Genomic DNA, 23,629 nt, shown 5'->3' with positions numbered 1-23,629 from the left:
TTTTGAATCTGATTACCCGGTAAGGTATTTACCATCCTGATTTTACAGAGGTGATTCTTTTACTTTTTCTTTAATTAAAATTCTTCTTTTAAGAACCTGATTGCTTTTTCATTGTTCTTAAGATCCAAGGGTTTGGATCTGTGTTCACCTATGCAAATTGGTGAGGATGTTTATCAAGCCTTCCCCAGGAAAGAGGGTGTGGTGCTTGGGGGGATATTTTTTGGGGGAGACGTTTCCAAGTGGGCACTTCCCCTGATTTTTGTGTAACACTTTGGTGGTGGCAGCTTTTAACCTAAGCTGGTAAGAATAAGCTTAGGGGGGTCTTTCATGCAGGTCCCCACATCTGTACCCTAGAGTTCAGAGTGGGGAAGGAACCTTGACAGGCTCCGATTTCAAAAACTCTGCATCCACCTAATTTCTGCATACAGTTTCCACAATTGTGCATACACATATTTGAAAACATGCCATGACATGCTGGGCCATTATATGGTGTCAGATAAAAGCTAAATTCTATACAGCTATGACTCCATATCAGGTAACTACCTAACCAGTAAAGCAGCATCTGAACCACCTAGCCAAAACAGATAAAATGCTTTTAAAAGTCCCAGACCTGATAGTGTTTTAATCAGAGCAGCAGGTTAGTTCTATACCAGGACTGTTTTCTTTTCTGCTTCTTTAGGATCATTTGAAGAAGTGACCTCAACTGCAGTGAATGAGTGTACAATTGCCGGTTAGATTACTACACTGTCATTTGCATGTGCGTTTACCATAATAGTGGTTCGTGTCCATGGAAATAACAAGATACATGCCACTTATTACCTTGATCAGTTCCTTGTATGTTGTTTCCATTTCCACCCCACTTTGTCAGCAGTTGAGGGTTATATTTTCATTTTGTCTTTTTAGATTGTAAGATTGGTGAAGTAAGGGGCTGTATCTAGGTAGCTAGCCCCACTTGGGCTGACAATGGGGTTTGAACCTGAGACCTTCAGCATGCTAAGCATAACCCTCTGTCTCTGACCTAAAGAACCAGCTGCCTGATTCAAAGCCCACCAAAATTAATTAAAAGACTCCCATTGATTTCAATGGGCTTTGGATCAGGCTCTATCTCTGCTACTTAGGAGCCGTTAGCTCTAGCAGACCCATAAACGCTTGTGGAGCAGCCACTAGAGGGAGCTATGTAACAAAATAAACAGTGGGTGACACTTTTACAGCACCTAGCACATTTTGGGCTCTACAGAAATATAAATAACAATATTTTATGTGTAGTAATAGTAATTACACATGCAAAGTAGCCACACAAATGTTTTCATACTATTACAAGAGCATTTACGTGCCTCTGGTCAGTTATAAAGATTGTCTCCATTATTTACATATGTAGCTTTCATTGCTGTATGCAAGCAGAATTGTAAACTCATTATGAGAATTGCTTAAAAAGTTACCACCCACAAGTTTTGAACAAGGCTCCCTCAGATCCTCTTGTTCAAAGATTCTGCTTACCAGTTTAAAAAACTTCCTCAGGTTTGTTTTGGGGTTTTTATTTTCTTCTCTTCTAGGTTTTACTTCTGCAGTTTCTGGGCTTTTAGTCTCATCTTTGTCAGGAGCCACTGCTTCTAAGGATGCCTCCACTTTCTCATTGATTACAACCTCTGTGTCTTCTGGTGCAGTCTAGGGTTATTTTTGACAAATATTAAGAAGGCAGAAAATCATTCATCTGTCATACTTTTTAAATCAGTACTTTTTTGTAGTGCTGTTATAATGTAACAATGATGTCTTGAGTTAGAAATGCAGGAATTCTATACAGAAAGAATGAACATCAGGTACAATTATTCTATGAATTGCATTACATCCTTTAGGGCCCCCAGTCAGGAAAGCACTGAAGCATGTGCTTAAGTCCATCCCTATTTAAGAAAATGCTTAAATCAGTGTGATTTAAGCGCAAGCTTTGTTAGACACATGTTTGAGAACTTTCCTGAAAAAAAGTGCTTTCTTGAATTGGGGCTTTAGTTCCCAAGTACAATATTCACCTTTACTCAAAATTTAAAACAAAAATGTAATCAACATAGAATGTGAACACTTACAGTGGTATAAATCGGGAGTAATTTCATTAAAGTCAGTTATACTTCTCTAAAATGGGCATGAGTGAGAGGAGGATCAGGCCCAGGGGTTTGTAAACAGAAATGGGAATAAGATTAAATAACTTGTGAAAACAATAGTGGGTCTAATTCTTCACTGGCTTTCACCGGGATTAGTCACTCTCACCAGTGCAAAGGAAATCTGGGGTGGATGAAAGACATCAGACTCAGAATTCTCAACTCAGTCATATCAGTAGTGCTCTCCCATCCCCCTCCCCCCACTTTGCACAGGTGTAAAGAACTACATGAGCTGCAAGGTAATGGAGAATCAGATCCATTATCTTACCAAGATCCTGATCCTATAGGGTCTAGAACACCTCCTGCGTGTGCTCAACTTCCACTGGAATTCATGAAAGTTAATACGTGCTCAGCAATTTGCAAGAGGTGCTCTGCATTTAGCAGGACTGGGGTCCAAATGAGCTCTAAAGTATTAATGAAAAATTGTGTCTATGAATGCCTCATTCCACAGTCTACTTAGGGCCACACCTCTGAGAGCTTATCGTGTTCAAGCAAACTTCACAATACAGAGAACACAACCAGGAGGAACATAGGTGCCTCATTGATGTATGGATGCTTCAGATCCCACCTGGGTATGGGCTAAACGTGCATTTCCTTGGCTGACTGCTCTCTCTTTTATAACTGCGCAGGTACTTAGGTGCTGGAACTAGGTGTGCTCCTGCACTCCCTGGCTTGAAGTGGTTTCCATCATATACGGGGTTTACAGTTTGATCAGTGGCTCTCAGCACCCCCACTATACAAATTGTTATAACGCTCCTGCCCAGGTAGACACCTCCCCCCCAAAAGGACTTTCTCCTGTGCACTAAAGAAATGTTAATTAATTCGGAACTCACAGTCACCATATAGAGAAGCATCTTCCTTTCTGTCTTAGAGACCAAGCTATTCTCATGGAAATAACCTGAATAATTTGATCTGAACCCAGCCTTTGCAGCATTTTACAGCCAATTGCAGAATGATGCATAACATCATAAACACATCTTACTTTGCATTCAGCCCCTTAAACACTGAACTAAAACGAAAGTAGTTACACTAGACGTTGACATTTAGACATGACCTGTTGTTTACATTGCCAACAAAGTGAATATAATTTAAAATATTGTACAAAGCAACTGCTGCAAATGTGTCACATCGATTTATAGACATTCATGCAATATTTATGTACATTGTATAGAGTTACTTTTAATGTACGAGCCTATATGGTGACCTCCTCTTGGTTTACACACTGGGGATTGAATTGGGGACCTAAAAAGCATGAGCTGCTACAGTTTGAACTAAAGAACCACGGCTCTATTGCTATAGGCTGGAACAACTGCTATCCTCCGTGTCCTGGGCACAGAGGGGAACGGTAACATGCACACGCGGGTGCCCATGGTATAAAGCACATCATCTGGATTTTTGAAAACGGGGTTGGCGAAGTGCATGAATAATCTGCAGTAAATAATCCTGATTGTCTGGATATAATGCAACTTTTGTGGGTGAAATGCATGGAGACTGGTGCGGGAGGGTTACAGGGGAAGATATCTATTTCACCCCCCCACCCCATCTCAAAGGCTCTACAGCACAACCCCCACTTCCCCATGACTGTTCCTTCAGCTGGTGAATGACAAGTGGCTGTAGGCTCTCTGCACCATGCATGTGAAGGGCCCACAGGAGCTCTATAATTGTTCATCCCTACTGCCAACGCTGCCCTTTCTTACTATTTTGTTTTGATCATTTGGACCCATTAAGGGTTCAACTGCAGCTTTCTACAAGCCCCGAGGGCATAGTCACACTGCCTCAGGACCAGGCATAGTCAGTCTGGTTACAGGTTCTCCCCAAGCTCCAGGAGAAAGGTAATTTGAGCCAGCCCTGTACCTACAGATAAGTTCCCCTGCCGCTCCAGCTCCACTGCTCCAGAGAGCACACTTGAGGGGCAGAACCAAGGCTCTTCTAATCCTGCTCTTGCCCACCCATTCCCTGCCAACCTGCATGGAAGTGGGAGTAGCGACCCAGTGCAAGTTGTCTCTCCCCACCCCATGCTGCCATTGGTAATGTGTGTATTGACCTCCTTACTCCCCTGCTCAGGTACATAGCCATGGTCACAACTGTGCCCTACGTATCTACAGGCAAAATTTTGCCATCCTGATTCACACTGCATAGCACCTTCCCACACAAGTAATCCCATTAATTGCAATAATACCCCTAACAGCACCCGCCAATGTAAGTATGACAGGATTGGACCGTATATTAGTTCAGAGAAATTAGCCTCAGATTTCCTAGCATGCATTGAAACAGATTGTAATATATTGCTAAACACGGGTTTGTCTGATCTATTTTTTTTTCCTGGGCATTTTTTTCCTTTTTCAATGGGATGAACGGTATTTTGATAGGAATCAAGATTAGATGTTCACAATCGTAACTTTTTCCAGCATTACATTTAATTGCAATGTTCCTCTTCTAGAAATTCCTGTGTGCATCTAAAATGTGTTTAAAAATTACTCTATGAACAGAATTTAAATGTATGAAAGTTAAACAGTTAATTGATAGTAATAATTTTAATCTGTATTTCTATTTCATCTGCATTATGAATACACACAATCAATTCACCATTTCTTTGCTAGAAGGAAACGGATCATTGCATGAGCTGGAAGAGTGGCTGTAAGGCAATGACTTAGCTTCAAGGAGCTCATCTTTCAAAGATTAGCATTTGGAATCCTATTACAGCTACTGCTGTTACAGCTGCAGCCCGAATGAGTTTTCTCTCAAGCGCTTTCTGTGCAGGGGGTTTAGTTTCTCTAGCGATAACAATTGCATCCTGGGAAGAAATGCCAAATACTGGAGGGAGGGAAGGAAGGAAGGAAGAAGTGCTGCTGTCTGTTAGAAAATATTAAGAGATAATCAGCCATTCAGAGGGATTAATTTGTTGAATATTCCATGCTTTACAACATTATACTTACAGTAGTGAGGTACTTTTATTCATTGGTCACTGGACTGTACAATTTAAGAGTAGGTAATTTAGAGTCAGAAAAATTTAGGAAAGTTAAATAAAACTTCCAATTTAAAAATAATATCAAACCTATTTTATAAACGCAATTACAGAGCCAGATTTTTTTAAAATAGGCATGTACAAAATGCACATCTAATTTGCAGTGATGACAACTGCATATGAAATCTCTCATTTTACCTGAGCAATGTTGCTAATACACATTTTAATTAGGCATCCCACAGTGTTCCTGAAGAAATTATAAGGTACCTTGTCTGGAGTTCTTAGCCTGCTATTAGGAATGATATTTTTATAATAATTTGGTTATAATTATTACGAGGAAGGAATCCTGTACAATTGCATATGTGTGTGCACATACCCTAGAACCCCCTTTTATAATTTTCAAAGTTTTTAAAGTATTTCCATTAACTTGACCTGGAGATGGAACTTTGTATACAGTTATCACATCAGGATTTCTTTATACTTACAAATATACATCAAATCTAATTGTTTTTAAATGCTAGATATGTGCTGGCTTTGGAACTCAGGTCAGATCTGTGAATTATTTTTCAAATGTAGATGTTATTATATAATTATCTCTTATTACCGCATTCACACTTTGCATTACATACACGTTGATCCACTATTCTCAGTCAGAACTTTGTGTGCACTTTATAGGTTGTACATTTGTGTGCCTAATTTGCACAACCCAGTACTGCAATTGTCAGAGCTTCTGTGTTAATTGATCATCACAGGTGAAATTCTTACCCTCCTGAAATCAATGAGAGTGTTCTCATTGCCTTTAACCGGGTCAGGATTTCACCCCATGCTTCTAACCAGTGACTGATAGATGAAATCCCTATAGCCATTTTGAGTGCTGTTACTAGATGTGTGTGTACATATTGGATGCACAATTGCATGTGCTTTTGTCATATTATACCTATTTTCTAAAACCCCTCAGCCTGAGTCACAGGGTTTGTGTATGCTACCGAGATCCATATCGGAATAGCTATGCCAGCATAGCTCTGTATTGTAGATGCAGAAGAGGTTTTTCTGTTGGTGTAGGAACATCACCTCCCTGAATGATGATAGCTACATTGACAGAGAGAAAAGGAGGACTTGTGGCACCTTAGAGACTAACCAATTTATTAGAGCATAAGCTTTCGTGAGCTACAGCTCACTTCTTCAGATGCATATCGTGGAATTCTTTTTGCGAATACAGACTAACACGGCTGTTACTCTGAAACCTACATTGACAGAAGCTCTCTTCCATCAACATAACTGTGTCTATGCTGTGGGTTATGGCTGCACAGCCTCATCGGTCAGGGGTATTTTTTTTTTCACATCCTGACTGACATAGCTATGCTGATATAACTTTCAAGTGTAGACCAAACTACACTCTCTCTCTCTATTTCCTATAGCATTGTATACTGTAGATATGCCGCTATAGCTTCTGAATTACAGGCCTGGCCTGTTGTTTCAGCATGATGAATGAGACAGGAAAATGACTACCCTCATCCTGTCAAGATCTATTTTGTGTATTATACTTACAAAAATGCATTTGAGAGTTACTTATTTTCCTTCAGCCCTGTAAGGTTCAGACCTTTCATATTATGCTTTACATGCTATAATGATGATTTAACTTTCAGATCTTATTTTAAAATACTTCACTCCAGAAAATGAAACTCCTTCTGACTGTGCTTTGTAAATAAAAGCTGAAAGAGAACACTGGAGCTGCTGTACAAACTGCAAAATCCACTCCACTGCTGCCATGACATCATAAAGGAAATGTCACTCCTATAACTACAAAGATAGTTTCCAAACTGCTGCTGTGATTCTGTTAACTTACAGTTTTATTTCACGTCTTGGTTGACATACCGATGCTTGGCTGTATTTAGTTTTTCCGTGCAGGATGTTTCAATGGAATGCAAAAGCTTTTAAACTTACACACAAAGCAATAAAGGGTCAAATTCTTACTTTCATTGCAAAGTATGAACAATTGGGCTCTGTAGTAGGGACTCCATGCATAGGTTGGGGGAGGGCACTGGACATAGAAAACCGAAATCTTTTATAGAAGACTTCTCTTCTCGAAACCCTGTTAACTCATAAGGGGTTAATACCCAATAACATATTCAATATTTAAACAGTTATATTCTTCATACCATTAAACTTCAAGAGGAAGTATGGGCCACTGGTTACTTGCTTGGGATTCTGGAGATTCATAGATACTAAGGTCATAAGGGACCATTATGATCATCTAATCTGACCTCCTGCACAACGCAGGCCACAGAATTTCACCCACCCACTCCTGCGAAAAACCTCTCACCTATGTCTGAGCTATTGAAGTCCTCAAATCGTGGTTTAAAGACTTCAAGGAGCAGAGAATCCTTCAGCAAGTGACCCATGCCCCATGCTACAGAGGAAGGCAAAAAACCTCCAGGGCCTCTTCCAATCTGCCCTGGAGGAAGATTCCTTCCCGACCCCAAATATGGTGATCAGCTAAACTGTGAGCATATGGGCAAGATTCACCAGCCAGATACTACAGAAAATTCTTTCCTGGGTAACTTAGATCCTTCCCTACTCTGCCACAGACCTCCTGTATGACCTTGGGCAAGTCACTTAGGCGCAGGAGGGATTCATTGCTCAGACAGTAATTTACACAAACCTCTCACCATTTTACCTAAATTTTCTATTGAAAAAGGAACAGGGAACAATAGGAAGTTGGACTGCAATGGGAGTTAGGCACCTACGTATCTTTTGAGGATTTGAGTCTTAGGGCTTGTTGAAATGATGCATTAGTCCAGGGGTTCTTTCTGAGGTCCCCCCCAACCTGCTATAAAAACTCCATGACCCACCTGTGCCACAATGTTTTTCTGCATGTAAAAGGCAGGGCCAGCATTAGGGGGTAGCAAGCATGCATTTGCCTGGGGCCCGACGCCACAAGGGGCCCTGTGAAGCTAAGTCGCTCAGGCTTTGGCTTCAGCCCTGGGTGGCGGGGCTTGGAACCCCAGGCTTCAACCCCATGTGGTCAGACTTTGGCTTGCTGTGGCCCAGGACAGAAAGTCTAATACCGTCCCTGCTTGGCAGATCCCCATGAAACCTGCTTGGGGGCTCCCCAGTGGGCCCCAGACCCCTGGTTGAGAACCACTGCATTAGTCCACACCAGCCAGGCTGTAAATTCTAGTGCACACTAGAGTGTGGTGCACTAACTGTCTGTGTGAACCCTGCTGGCTCACACTTAAAGCTCCCCAGTGCATGTTGCTGTACTGGGACTACATCAAAGCTCACCAGGGAACTTTAAGTGTGAGCCAGCAGGGTTCACGCAGACAGTTAGTGCACCACACACTGGTGTACAATGGAATTTGCACCTCCAGTAGTGCAGACTAACACACCATGTAGACAAGCCTCATGTCTCTGTTTCCCATCTGTAATATGGGAATATTAGTACTTCCCTACTTCCCTGGGGTATTGAGAGTCATTCAGACACAATAATAATGGGGGCCATGTAGGTACCTAAGATTAAGACAGAAAGGACATTGGTCTATGATCCCTGACTTTGGATATCCCAAATGGTTTCTTTTTATAGTTTCTCGGCAGGTTGTAGAAAAAGGCTCTGAAATGTTGACTTGGATTGTAAGTAGGATTTAGAGTCCGTTCACAGGGTGGTATTTCATCCCACATTAACTTTTATAATACAGTGCCGAGAAAGGTCAAAGTAGATTCCTTTTAGTAATGGATGAACCTGTTGGGATTATTGTTCAGTTTGGAGCTGCAAAGCAGCAATCCCACAAAACACAGTAAGAACATCCCCAGAAATCAGGAGTTATAAATGATTTGATTTTTCTTTTGTGAGAACTGCCAATGCTATTAATATAGTATATATTATACACTTATTAATATAGTATATAGTAGTTATTAAATGAGAGTATTGGGAAGTCATGCTACATTGTATTCTACTTACTTTACTTATGCTAAAGTATACATCCCACAATACCTTTTAACAGTATAATTCAGCATTTGGCATAGGCAGACAGGAAACCTGTCAATGTCAAGATACATAAATGTTCTGCCCTGGTACAGGCTTGGGGTGTGCCTCAACGCCCATTGGCACCAGGGATGTACTGTCCAAAACAAAAGACAATGAAAGGACAGAATTGGTTATGGATGGTCAATAAACTTTGAATGATTTTACATTAAGTTACATTCTCCTCTAGGGATTGGGCCTGTCTTCCTCTGTACTCAACAAAGCAATAATAAAAATTAAAAATGACACTATGTTCTGTGATTAGTTTTAAAAGGCGGACTCTACAATTTGTATAATAATAAATTATAGGGAGAACAATTTTATCAACTTTATTTGTCTTGAATACACGGTGATATTCCTATAGCCATAAATTACATTGACTGAGCTTTCTGGATTTATAAGTCGAAATTCTGCTGTCAGTTACACTGGGGTAAATTGGAATTTGAGTGTGATTTTGATCTCTACTGCTTAAGAGGCACATGGCAGAACTCAATAGCCCAGTGGGAGAAGTAGAATGGCTTTAAGCCACTTTTGTGCCCTTCTGATTTTGGGTGGCCCCTGTGTAACTTAGAAAGGTTCTGTTTAAGTTATTGCAGCCTGTCCCTGCCGGCTTGTGGGAAGTGGCACTGTCCAGAACCTCTATAGTGCTATATGCTATGGCCCAGCTTTTGATACACCTCCCAACCCTAGCCCCACCCGAGCATGCCTGCTACATTAGGACTTTCAAGGGGCTCCTCAGAAATCAGCTGTGCCTGTTTTTCCTAGTTACTATACAAGGGATCTTTCCTTTTAAAGCCCCTTTATGTTGCTTTGGCCCCTTGAGGCAGGATAAAAAGACCAGAGTTCAGTGATATCCTGACCCTCGACTCCCATGCAACTTTGCCAGTAGTACATTCTGTAGTGGAGGTTGACAAAGCGCTTCAGGGACTCGATAAGGCCTGGGCAATACATTATAACCACCTTCTCCACCCAAATATTCATTTTCCTTCTTTATGGCACACACCCTTCAGGTACTGTTTGCTCTGCAAATTCCATGCTAATGACTCAGTGCTGAAGGTTGCTGTTTAGTACATGCTTATCATACCTGCTGGACAGCTTGCTGGCTATACTGTCAATAGATGAAGCCTCCCATCTCAGTAACAGAGGCAGGTCTTTTGCTGATACATCTATGACCTCAAAACTGTAACTACTTCAAATTGTGATTTTCCCCTCCAGAATGTATCCATTATTTGAGATAATTTACTGACTAATTTCCCTGAATTCTTCTTAGCCTGCAGCTTGTTTGTAATCATTCTATATTCAAAATGGCCATGTGGTATATTTCTATGCCTAGATACGTTCCAGTCCTGGAATCAGGTTTCCAGTGCAAATACTTGTAATTACAAATGCAAAATTTGCTTTTCCATTAATATTCACCATTTGCTTAAAAAATAGAAAGGCTACGTTGGCAAACATTCCAGCCATTTGTGAGAATATTCCTGGAAAGTGATCACAAAATAGGGCCAAACGCAGCAGAAGTGAATTAATTTGGAGAGTTAAACAAGCATTCACAGATATTATTTTGCACTGTTTACTGAGCTCTAATTAAAGCATTAGCACTGCAGTCTGTTGACAGTCATTTCATTAGTTATATTTTGAAGTGAAAGCTCCTTTAAGAGACAAGCATTTTAGATTCCAGGGAGTCCTGCTGGAAAGGGAGAAGTAACTGGATCTGTTTGTTGATTGTTTCTGTTTGTTAGTTGAAAAGAAGCACTACACATTGGTGTGAATTACACACACTTATTTTGAACTGCTACTAGCTTCTGCTCTCTAACAACTAAGGAAAGAGAGCAATACGTTAAGTATGCAAAAGGAATTGATAAAGTAAAAATAAAAACCAACAAGCAATATCTCCAAAACAACTTGAGTTTCAGGCTAACCTATGAGGGGGGAAATCATTTTGTGCCTTTATGCACTCCTTTGGCCTCAGCTGATTAGGTCACCAAGATTCCTGGTTAAAGGAAATATAATATATTCCTCTATCAAGAAAACCTAAGGAAGTGACACAAATCTTTTGCTGGTAAGGGATAATCATTCAAACCAAACAGGTAATTTTATTTTTTTAAAAACATCTAAATATAAAATATAAATATAAATATTCTGTTCTCAGCGACACCCATTTATATCTCTAGTAACTCCATTGAATTCAGTTCTCCCTGGTCAAATCAATGGAGTTATTATGGAGTTTGCACCAATGTAAGGTTCAGATTTGACCTACAGTACCCATTTCTCAAACAGAGAGAAGAGTGAGATTTTCAAAAGACAAAGGGCCTAATTTCCCACTGGTTTATACCTACGTAAACAAGATACACTTCAATGACTGTAAAACAGTGTATGTGGGAGAAGAACTGGGTCCAAAGATTATTTTAAATTAACAGAATATAGCATCAGAAGCTCAGGTGGTGTAATTTAGCATCATTTCACTGGAATCAATGAAGAATTAATTCACACCAGCTGAGAACCTAGTTCATATTTTTAATTAGCCTAATTTTGACCATGCCTGCCACATATGAGATAAGATAAAATAATTCTTCCATGACAATCAACCTTCCTTTGACAACAACTAGTTCATTAATGGAGACAAAAGATACATTTTCATGTATTTTTAAATCAGCTACATTACAATGAGAGAGAGCGAGGGAACATGAATGAACATGAACACCCGACAGGGAGTTGTAGACTGGTGCAATGCATTATTTCAATCATTAAAGCCAAGCCAGGGATTTTATTATGAAACAATTACAATATGTCTTGTTTCCTACCGAGAAAACAAAACATTTGAAAATAACACCTGTTTAGTGAAAAATGCAAATATTTTTCAACTTGTCTGAGAAAAATCAAGCAACTTCTAAAGCTAGACAAACACTGCTTTGGATTAAATAAAAAGCAAGACAGGGCTTTCAGACAAAATTCAAAACAATTTTTTTCCTGAGCTTTGTAAAACTTGGGCAATTTCTCCAATTTCTCTTATTTTTCATGAATATGAACAAGAGGCTGCTCGGCAGCTCTCCAACACGAGTTTCTACAAGCCATTACCCTCTGATCCCACTGAGAGTTACCAAAAGCAACTACAGCATTTGCTCAAGAAACTTCCTGAAAAAGCACAAGATCAAATCTGCACAGACACACCCCTGGAACCCCGACCTGGGATATTCTATCTACTACCCAAGATCCATAAACCTGGAAATCCTGGGTGCCCCATCATCTCAGGCATTGGCACCCTGACAGCAGGATTGTCTGGCTATGTAGACTCCCTCCTCAGGCCCTACGCTACCAGCACTCCCAGCTACCTTCGAGACACCACTGACTTCCTGAGGAAACTTCAATCCATCGGTGATCTTCCTGATAACACCATCCTGGCCACTATGGATGTAGAAGCCCTCTACACCAACATTCCACACAAAGATGGACTACAAGCCGTCAAGAGCACTATCCCCGATAATGTCACGGCTAACCTGGTGGCTGAACTTTGTGACTTTGTCCTTACCCATAACTACTTCACATTTGGGGACAATGTATACCTTCAGATCAGCGGCACTGCTATGGGTACCCGCATGGCCCCACAGTATGCCAACATTTTTATGGCTGATTTAGAACAACGCTTCTTCAGCTCTCGTCCCCTAAAGCCCCTACTCTACTTGCGCTATATTGATGACATCTTCATCATCTGGACCCATGGAAAAGAAGCCCTTGAGGAATTCCACCATGATTTCAACAATTTCCATCCCACCACCAACCTCAGCCTGGTCCAGTCCACACAAGAGATCCACTTCCTGGACACTACAGTGCTAATAAACAATGGTCACATAAACACCACCCTATACCGGAAACCTACTGACCGCTATTCCTACCTGCATGCCTCCAGCTTTCACCCTGACCACACCACACGATCCATCATCTACAGCCAAGCTCTGCGATACAACCGCATTTGCTCCAACCCCTCAGACAGAGACAAACACCTACAAGATCTCTGTCAAGCTTTCTTACAACTACAATACCCACCTGCAGAAGTAAAGAAACAGATTGATAGAGCCAGAAGAGTTCCCAGAAGTTACCTACTACAGGACAGGCCTAACAAAGAAAATAACAGAATGCCACTAGCCATCACCTTCAGCCCCCAACTAAAACCCCTCCAACGCATTATTAAGGATCTACAACCTATCCTAAAGGATGACCCAACACTCTCACAAATCTTGGGAGACAGGCCAGTCCTTGCCTACAGACAGCCCCGCGACCTGAAGCAAATACTCACCAACAACCACATACCACACAACAGAACCACTAACCCAGGAACTTATCCTTGCAACAAAGCCCGTTGCCAATTGTGCCCACATATCTATTCAGGGGACACCATCACAGGGCCTAATAACATCAGCCACACTATCAGAGGCTCGTTCACCTGCACATCCACCAATGTGATATATGCCATCATGTGCCAGCAATGCCCCTCTGCCATGTACATTGGTCAAACTGGACAGTCTCTACGTAAAAGAATAAATGGACACAAATCAGATGTCAAGAATTATAACATTCATAAACCAGTCGGAGAACACTTCAATCTCTCTGGTCACGCGATCACAGACATGAAGGTCGCTATCTTAAAACAAAAAAACTTCAAATCCAGACTCCAGCGAGAAACTGCTGAATTGGAATTCATTTGCAAATTGGATACTATTAATTTAGGCTTAAATAGAGACTTGGAGTGACTAAGTCATTATGCAAGGTAGCCTGTTTCCTCTTGTTTTTTCCTACCCCCCTCCCCCCCCAGATGTTCTATTTTAACTTGAAGAGTGGTCAGTTTGGATGAGCTATTACCAGCAGGAGAGTGAGTTTGTGTGTGTATGGGGGTGGGGGGGATGTGAGAAAACCTGGATTTGTGCAGGAAATAGCCCAACTTGATTGTCATGCACATTGTGTAAAGAGTTGTCACTTTGGATGGGCTATCACCAGCAGGAGCGTGAATTTGTGTGAGGGGGTGGAGGGTGAGAAAACCTGGATTTGTGCTGGAAATGGCCCACCTGATGATCACTTTAGATAAGCTATTACCAGCAGGACAGTGGGGTGGGAATAGGTATTGTTTCATATTCTCTGTGTATATATAAAGCCTGCTGCAGTTTCCACGATATGCATCTGAGGAAGTGAGCTGTAGCTCACGAAAGCTTATGCTCTAATAAATTGGTTAGTCTCTAAGGTGCCACAAGTACTCCTTTTCTTATTTTTCATTGTCCCTTTATTTGGTTTCAGTTAGCTCATGATATTTCTATCCCAGCTGGAAGCAGGCAAGACCAGAAATCTCACAACAAATCTTGTTCTCATAAGACTTCCAGCCAAAGTTTGCAGAATCAGGAAGTCTGGATAGTTCAAAATTAGGCAAAGATGGGCCCATGCAGCAAAATTTGGGTCCAGGTTTCAAAGACCTCAAAAGTTCAGGGGTCTTTAGAGTCATGCATTTGGTGAAGGCCCAACTATACTCAGAAATTTCTCAGGGTCACCCATATCTGCTGCAGCCTATGTTAGGTCTGCACAGAGATATGCAGAGCTCTCTATAGTCCCTGTCCACCACTGGGGCAAATTTCCACTCTGATCAACCAACACCATTTGGATGGTGAGGAACACAATACACCCAAGGCTGGAGTGGGGCTGGTGCCAGAGCACGTGTGGGACTCTTGTCTTGCAGTAGTTTATTTTTGTTCCAAATTTTGAGGGCCACAAGAAACATTAGGTAGGATGGTCAAGCCCTTTTTGCAGGCTCAAGGAGGTCCCACATGCCAGGAAGGACCTTGACATGTCCTCATACCCCTTCAGTCTCCCTTCAGATTGACAGAGGTTAAAAAAAAAGAGAAGAAACAAATGGAGGGAGTTGCCTGGGCCTGTCATATTTGGACGGGGTTGTGGTGTGTGAGGGCAGCTGATATTTATACTGGATGGAACTCACCACAGTGCAGAAAGCCTCTGCACTACTTGAGTCCAATTGAATCCCTCAGGAGAAGACTTTAGTGAGACTCCCCTAGTGCAGAGGCTTTGTGCTGGCCATCTGTAGAAGGCAGAATCTCACTTATTAGTCCGAATGGAATTTTGGCCCATAAATCTTCAATGAGAGTTAATGTTCAGGAACAGATCTACATTTCCCTTCTTTCCTCTTACACAGTAGACTAGGTTACTTATTTATTAAAAAATTGACAACTTGGCTTAAAGTGAATTTCTGGTACAACTCCCACTGACGTCAGTGAATTTACAACTTAATGGATTTGTCTCTTTGATTCAGCTGTTTCTCTTCTTATCCCATCTTGAGGCTCAGTATGCATCTTGCTCTGCATCTCCATTGAGCCAGACATATTCAGAAAGTGGATATGGTTTCTGTAACAATATGAAACCTCTCAGATATCTCTTTCCCCACTTTACAGGCTTCCTTTTATTACAAATACCTGATTCATCCAATGCCATAGGAAAATAATAAACCCAGACAACTGCTTTAAACTGTCTTGGATATGAAGTGAAACAAGCAAATCATGCTTGCTTCATCTGTGAAGTAGTAAGCACCACAAATGTTCAATGTTAGTGGCATACAGAAACTATGTCTCCAATTCTTCTGCCCAGCAGAGAAATCATAGACAAAGAAGCTCATGGGCTTCATTTAATCAGTATCTACTTATTTGGAAGCATTTCATTTTTGGCATCTAAATTTGAACCGTAGCCCGGGGGGGGGGGGCAGTTATTCACGATACAATGATTCAGTGTAGTTCCTCTGGTAAATAAAACTAGATAGGGCCCCGCCTTTTTGTATGTACCACAAAGAACCATAGAAACTGCAGCTTCATTTTCATAATTCTTGCTAGTTTCTATCAAATATATTGCTTTACCTAAGGGCTGCCAACCCTTAGGTTGTCTGTCAAGTAAGTTCATTCTTGTTTGAAACCCATTAGAAGAAACAGACCAAGGGAGGGACAGAGTTTCAGAGCGTCAGCATGAGTAAAACAAATAAATCAGGGGACTCCAAAAAAAGAAACAGACTCTGTGACATTGCGTGTAAATATGATGTAACTGGAATATGCTTTGTGCAAAAGGTCTCTTGTGAGGTATCTTTACCAAGCTTATAATCTACTGAGTGTGGTCATCCTATTTGTATGAATGTATCATTCTTGTATCTGAAACTAGGAATATGTAACATAACTCTGAGGTCCTACTGTAATTATGCAAAGTGTGGGCCATTAGTGGTGGTTAAGAATCTTGATGGCTCCCATTGACTAGAACAATTGATTGTAGATGGCTCTGTTTACTTGTAAGCCTTCCTGTATACATGGGTGTCAGCTAGTGGGTAATGAAGTTTTACAGTGACATGTGATCGTGTCACCTGAACTGCAATCCATCTTTAACCTGGTGCTTTTCCATTTAGAAGGAGGGATGGGAATCCAGAGAGAGACAAAGGATTCCCGCCTTGTGCCAAAGATATATTAGGGAGTGGAACAGAACAAAGGGGCCCTGTCATGTGGAATCTTCTGTTTTTCACCTAAGATGCCTGCTGGAACTAACAAGGATTGTACCATGGAAAGGATTGGGCCCAGACTAGGAAGGAGTCTAGTTGTGAAAGAAGCTTATTGGAACATCTCTAAGGGTGAGATTTACCTGTATTCAGTTTCTTAGTGTATTAGGCTTAGACTTGCATGTTTTGTTTTATTTTTCTTGGTACCTTATTTTATTCTGCCTGTTATTACTTGAAACCACTTAAATCCTACTTTTTATACTTAATGAAATCACTTTTGTTTATTAATTAACCCAAAATAACCCAAAGAAAGCTTATGCTCAAATAAATTGGTTAGTCTCTAAGGTGCCACAAGTATTCCTTTTCTTTTTGCAAGTACAGACTAACACGGCTGTTACTCTGAAACCAAAGTAAGTGATTAATACCTGGGGGAACAAACAGCTGTGCATATCAGCTCTATATCAGTGTTATAGAGGGTGAACAATTTATTTATACATAAACTTTATACAGAGTAAAACTGATTTATTTGAGGTTTGAAACTGGGTGTCTGGGTGCTGGAGATAGGCAACTTGCTAAGCAGTTTTTGGTTAAAGTCTGCAGCTTTGGGGGCGTAAACCAGACCTGGGTCTGTGTTTGCAGCAAACTAGCATGTCTGGCTCAAAAAAGCAGGTGTTCTGGAGTTCCAAGCTGGCAGGGAAAATGGGCTCAGAGGCAATTCCAGCTTGTCAGGTGACAGTAACCAAGGGGAGGTCTCTGTGACCGAACCCATCACAGACTACTATGGAAATTACTCTAAAAACCTATAGAATTTATTAAAGAATAATATAATCTCTAAAGGATTTTTAAACCAACCTATATAATTTAATAGAGATTTATATCACCTATTCATAGGGTTAGCTCAAAAATTCTATAGGAAGTTATTACTCTTTATTAAGTCATATAGGCCTTTTCCAGAAGGGTCATAATTACACACTAGTAAAGGAAATACATGTGCAAATAACCATCAATAGCCATTTGCACAGGCAACTGCACAAAGCACATGAACAGTGGTGGTAACTGCATAGACATTCACACTTACCTATGTTGTCTAAAAATGTGACTCTGCTTAACTTTTTGGCTTTGGTTCCTTCATCAGGAATCCAGTTACATTATCTCCCCAAACTGCGGAGATGGGGAGCAGAGGAAACCATTCCGAAATCTAGACATACCTTTTTCCAGAAGAGTTTGCTCAATGGTGTGGAAGTAGGTGCAGATCTCTCCTTAGCCATATCTTTGGGAGCTTCAGTAGTTGCTGCTGCTGCCTGCTTCTGAGCTGCGGGTTCAGGGGCTTTTGCAGTCTGCGATTCCTGAGAGGGAGGGGCATTTTTTTCAGATTTTACATTGACAGAGGTGACCGGCAGCTGTTCAGCACCCTAGAGACATACACAAAAATCGTTACAGCATCATTAAAACTTTGTAAAGGAAAACGGACTCAAAACACACTCAAGCATCACTCATGACAAGAGCGATGACGCAATAAACCACGCTCACCCAAGAAATATGACACAGTAGAGCACAACTTGTACAGCATCACTCATACAAATTGCATTGCCATACACTTCAGAGGTAAGTAATGCAGTGAACTCATGGCAAGGAAGATGTAAACTAAGTAGAAATCCATCCATTGCAAAGACTGTTAACTGTTACATTCATACATTGTGTCAGACTGGATGTGGCAGTGACATTAGTTAAAAAAATGACTATATACAAGTCATTTGGATGACTTATAAGTAATCCTACTCACTTGGGCATTAGTTGGCTCCTGGGCCTCTTTTGTGGACTAAAGGGAAACAAAGCACAACGGTAAGTTTATTTTGAACAATACCATTCTTCTCAGTTACACAGTGTAGGAATTGGTTGTATCGCTAATCATTTTCTTTTCAGTGAATACTTGTGTGTGTCAAAGTCCAGACTCCTGCTGCCATGTAAATTGAATTGGACTGCCCTGCTTCTACCAACTCTTTTTTAAGAAACAAGGCAGCTGTAGTTTGAGCAGCTCCAGCAATAAACCTTTTGCTTGACCTAGAGGAATTGCCCTTTAATGATACACACTACATCAGCTCTACCTTACTGGAGTAGAGCTGGCTTCTAAAAGGTCTTGGGCTTTCATGCTTACTTTATGGAAATCACCAAACTCAAACTCATCCACTAGTACACCAGTCACCTTTATTTGGTGCATTTTGTGTCCTTTTCCCAACAATTTATTTATATCTTTAGAAACACCGGAGTTTCATGTCAGGTGCTTCGTGGCCAGTTCTCATGCATTTATTTTCACAGACTTGTACTTTCAAGAAAAAAAAAATCTCCAACTCATTTCCTAGTATAAGGCATAACAAATTAAAAACAACAACAACTAGACATAGCTTTTCAAAGGCACACATTTGTGTGTGTGTGCCTGTGTGCACGCATATGCACATACAACCCTCAATACATGTGTACAAACCTTGGCTTATGTTTGTAGATGGGAACTGTTTGCAAAATGGTGTCTTTGAAAATCTGGGCCTAATTTCTGTGATAAGAAATGTTGAGTGATAAATGCTATACTGCGGCCTATATTTTGTAGCAAAACGCAAGTAAGATATTGCAGATAGTGCTGCAATAATTGCTTAATCAGGCCTTTAAATGTAGGTGGATCTGATTATATTAGGTGCAGCTGACGTAGAGAATTGTCTAGGATGGATTTGGGGCTATATAGGGCCATGTAATGTTTGTTTTTAATTTCTGTTTTGAGGCCTGGTTAATATTTGAGCTATGCCCATTACAAATAACCATGCAAGTACATTTTTGTTGTTGTTATGATTGTTCGAGCATCAGGTCTTATTGCAGAGTTTTGCAAAGCACTGTATGCCCTACTTCAATACTGAAGATAAAGGTTCTGTACCCTTGAGACCTTTTGGGAGTAACATTTACCCAAGCTCAGAAGGTCTGCACACACCCTTTAAAGCAGCTGCGTTTTGCAGTAAGGCTGTTCAGGAGGAGAGGGAGACGGCAAAGAGAGAAGCCATGGGGCATCTCTGCACTCTAAAGGCCATGGAGTGTGCCTAGAATATATCATCTCTGATTATCATCAACAGAGCAGACCACTGGGGCAGCCTAGGGAAGAAACCATGAGGTCCACACTTATGTGGATCAAGGGAGCTAGGAATTTCCAGTCTATAAACTGGTGTTGTAGCTACAGAGGGGCGGCACCAGTGGTTGGAGGTTGATTCCATTGCCCCCACCCCGCCTCCCTGCAGAGATCCCTACCCAAGACCTGTTAACTCAGGGCGAATTTATATTTATATGTAAAAAATCAGTTAAAACTCAGTGGTCTTAGTTGGGATTTGCTTTTCGATTTGGGAGTTTGTTCACATGAAAAGTGTGATCTTTGGATTTATTGCAACACTGGTAGCCTTGCAGCACACAGTTTATGCAACCAGATCCAAACTTCACTGAACCAGTTATCATGACTCTTGAGCTGCTCACTCCAAATAATAGGGCAGCTTAGATTAGGAAAGGAGTAGCTGAATTCTGTAAAAGGAAGAGAAGCAATAAATTAGAATATAGGGCAAATGTTCTTCCTGCTTCTCTAATTCTAGGCACCTTGCCATGCAGTTGGAGATTTCTTGAAAGAACAGGTGTGAGTGTTCTGCTGGAGACATGAATTTCCCCTTTTTGTGGTTAACTCCAATGATCCAGAGTAATTTACAGAACTCCAGGGTGAAAGCCAGAAACTGACTTCAGCTATAGTGCCTGAAAGTTAATTAATAATTTCTCTCCTCCCCAGATGGAATTTCATAAATTAATAAAGTTATATTTAAAAACTAGATCTGAGCATAAAGCGACATACACTCAGGATCTGAATAGCGAGATGCACAGGGATTCAGCTGGGAGAATCCCATCAAAGCTAACAAAATCCCAGGGTACCAGGCTTAATATGTTTCCAGTTATTAGGGTCCATGTTACTGCTCAGAAGCAACATTTGAAACTTGGTTTTTAGTATGCTTATTTTGACTAGAAGTTAGTATTTTATATAAGTGACAGCACTGAAAAACAATGGATTTTTTAATCATTGCTATCCTCCTTCAATTAGGATGAATACTTCAGGATTATTACTGAAGCTAACAAGGCTATTAAATAGAAAAAACTCCAAGTAACCAAGGGTTCTCAAAATGAAGTGTTCACAGTTAAATTTTATTAAAACAATTAACTATAATTTTAAATACATTAGTTCTTTATCTAATTGCCTAAGATGTCTCATGTTTAAATTACAGTTTGTCATGTCACAGGACCAGAAATTAAGACACGAGGAACTCCACTGTTAAGTTACTAATGTCAGATTTTGAAGCAAACCAAGACAAAGGACTGACCTTCCTGTGTTGGCACAAAAGGTAGTGCCCTGATTTGAAACCTCTGCCACAACTAACGGGGTAGTGTTTTAGCCACAACTTTGAACTTTCTACCTTTTTCATTGGAGAGTGTCACAATTTGTAGTTCCAATATTACTTACACTTGTTTTATAGTGTGGTAATTTCTTACATATTTAAACACAAAACACCCACGCACTCTGAAAAACACAATTAAAAAATCCCCACAGAAGGAGGAATGAGTCAACATAAAAAGTATGCATTTTTAAATAGCTTTTAAAAACATATTAGCTAGTAATGTTTGACACTAGTGCAGGGTCTAGGGGGTAGGCTGTGACCAGCTAACTTATTTTAAATGCATTAAATATTCTACACTATTTAAAAATGTGTTAGTCAAAACATGTTAGCTGTCATGTTTTCAAAACATGACCTATTTTCCTCGTCTAGACAGTGCCCAATAGTTTTAACTACAGCGGAAAGACTGTCGTACCTTCCATGAGATTTAATGAGACGGAACATTTCTGGACTAGAAAAAAAATGAAGGAACATGGAACTTTTAGTGAACAGTGGAGAATAAAATGTTCTTGTCAGTTTTAAAGAGGTGCCTCCCCACCGCTAACCCTAACATAGCTACTTATTATAAAAGCCCCCTACTCCCAAAACATTCCAAGTGGGTGTCTGAGTGGAATTTTTGCATGCAATTAATATTATTTTCCTCCCTCAGCTAAAGGGTCTCTGACTCTACATTCTTTGGGATATAATGCTGCTGTTCTTTGTCTCCCAGCCACAGTGCATCACAACATAAATCTTGATCGTCCTTGTTAAGACAAAAGCTTTGATTAAGATCTAACCCACTGAATACTAGGACTGGGTTCAAAATTCTCGGTCAACACTTCTTTTTCCTATGGAAAACTGGATTTTCAGCTACATCAAAATTTTCATGGACAGTGTCTGCTTTCCTCAAGTTTTCACGAGGAAAAACAAAAAAGATTTTCAACCAAGAACAAAATTCAGTTTTCAGCCAAAAATGTTTCAGTTTTACAATGAAAATTCAAGCATTTCAATGGAAAAATATCTCATTTTTCAACCACCTCTACTGAATACATGTTTGGGGTTATAGGCTCCAGTTCAGCAAGGTATTTAAGCACATGCCTGACTTTAAGCATGTGAATAGTCCAATTAAGTCAATGGGAATCTTTTCATTGTCTTCTTTAGAAGTTGGATTGGGCCCTTAGAGCTAGCATCCCATTGAAGGAGACCTTTTTTTGTTTCATAATTCACTGTTTGTCAGTGCAAATCTTCTATGTATTCGGGTTATGGCCATTGTATGTTTGGTTAGCGTTAATGACTTATTACAATAATAAAAGAATGTAGGTTTTAGCAGATTAGAGGAATTCTTTCAGAATCCTGAATTCACAGATGGTATATGAGGGAAGTATTTCCATGTTGCAAAACACTTTTTCCCCACAGGTTTTAGGTATATGCTCATGTAATTATTTTTCAAATTATTTAAGGGTTGACCAGATTCCGATTTCAGTTGCACCATATGAAATCCCATCATTTTAATACTTCACCCTGCGACAAGAGCCATCTGTTACTTCTCAGGGTTCCACTTTTGCTAGAATCATATACAGACCTTATGCCTAAAGAATTTGCTAAATGTTTTGTGTCCTAACTTGGGACTCTCTGACTTCTTTTTCTTGGCTCCTTTAGCTTGGGATTCTACTGGTGTCTTCTGAGCAGGATGCCCACCATGGCCCTTCTCCACTTTGGATTCCTTTTGTGCAACAGCATTCATAGTCTATTACATACTCCATTTCCTTTAATGCATTATTAATTATACATAATTAAGTATTAATTAATACATAATACAACACTTACAGGTGGTGTATTAAAGTCAAACATTTCATTTCATCCACCTGGACAATAACATGCCAAAATAATGTTATATTTTTTGTTTAATAGTTATCTCTCAGTTCCCATGGACTTTGTTTTAGATGAACAGTAGCAAAAATTTGACAGTCATCACTTGGCAAACCTCCTCTTTCTGTTACTTCAGTGGAATTCAGATGATTTGATCAGAGTTACAAATGAGAGAAGAATTTGTATGTGAATGTTTAATCTGAGTCCAGTGGGCCAAAGTCTGAATTAATTTACACCAATTAAATCCAAAATTAACTTCATTCCAGATTAAACTGGTATAAATGAGATCAGAATTTGGCCCCAAATTCATCATTATGCTAAGGCAGCAATTCTACAAAGATTAAAGCATGTACTTAATTTTGAGCACATGAATAGTTCCTTTGAGTTCAGATGGATTATTCATGTGCTTAAAATTAAGTGGGTGTGTAAATCTTTGCAGGGTCTGGGTTTATCTTTATTATTTAGGGTTTTTCTAATGCTGTACTGCTGATTATATAAAAAAGGTTTCTGAATAATATGTATAAATAATAAAAATGTATTAATCTTCCATTAATACATTAATCTAAAATGCATGTTCAAAACATTCTGAGATATATGGAAATGTGTAAAACGCTTATGCAATGTCTACCAGTCATGTTGAAAAAATCAGAGAAATATTAGGAAGTG

At 40.1% G+C, this 23,629-nt stretch overlaps 1 protein-coding gene across 4 annotated transcripts in view; it reads right to left on the bottom strand.

Annotated features, from left to right (window-relative positions):
• BCAS1 (brain enriched myelin associated protein 1) overlaps positions 1-23,629 on the bottom strand; it is an 80,854-nt gene that overhangs the window by 22,607 nt on the left and 34,618 nt on the right. For 2 of the 4 annotated variants that reach the window (XM_073309333.2, XM_073309336.2), the window contains exons 6-9: positions 22,677-22,817; positions 18,439-18,474; positions 17,864-18,067; positions 1,498-1,665 (exon numbers count right to left, since the gene is read on the bottom strand). In XM_073309333.2, the coding sequence (XP_073165434.2) occupies positions 1,498-1,665; positions 17,864-18,067; positions 18,439-18,474; positions 22,677-22,817 (549 nt within the window). The remainder of the gene's footprint in view (positions 1-1,497; positions 1,666-17,863; positions 18,068-18,438; positions 18,475-22,676; positions 22,818-23,629) is intronic. The other 2 variants (XM_073309335.2, XM_073309334.2) reach the window with 2 other exon arrangements.

Source organism: Lepidochelys kempii, chromosome 13 (genome assembly GCF_965140285.1).
Source record: "Lepidochelys kempii isolate rLepKem1 chromosome 13, rLepKem1.hap1, whole genome shotgun sequence".
Taxonomy (NCBI): Eukaryota; Metazoa; Chordata; order Testudines; family Cheloniidae; genus Lepidochelys; species Lepidochelys kempii.
Note: the sequence above shows the minus strand (reverse complement) of the source record. Positions and strands in the feature narration are given on the sequence as shown.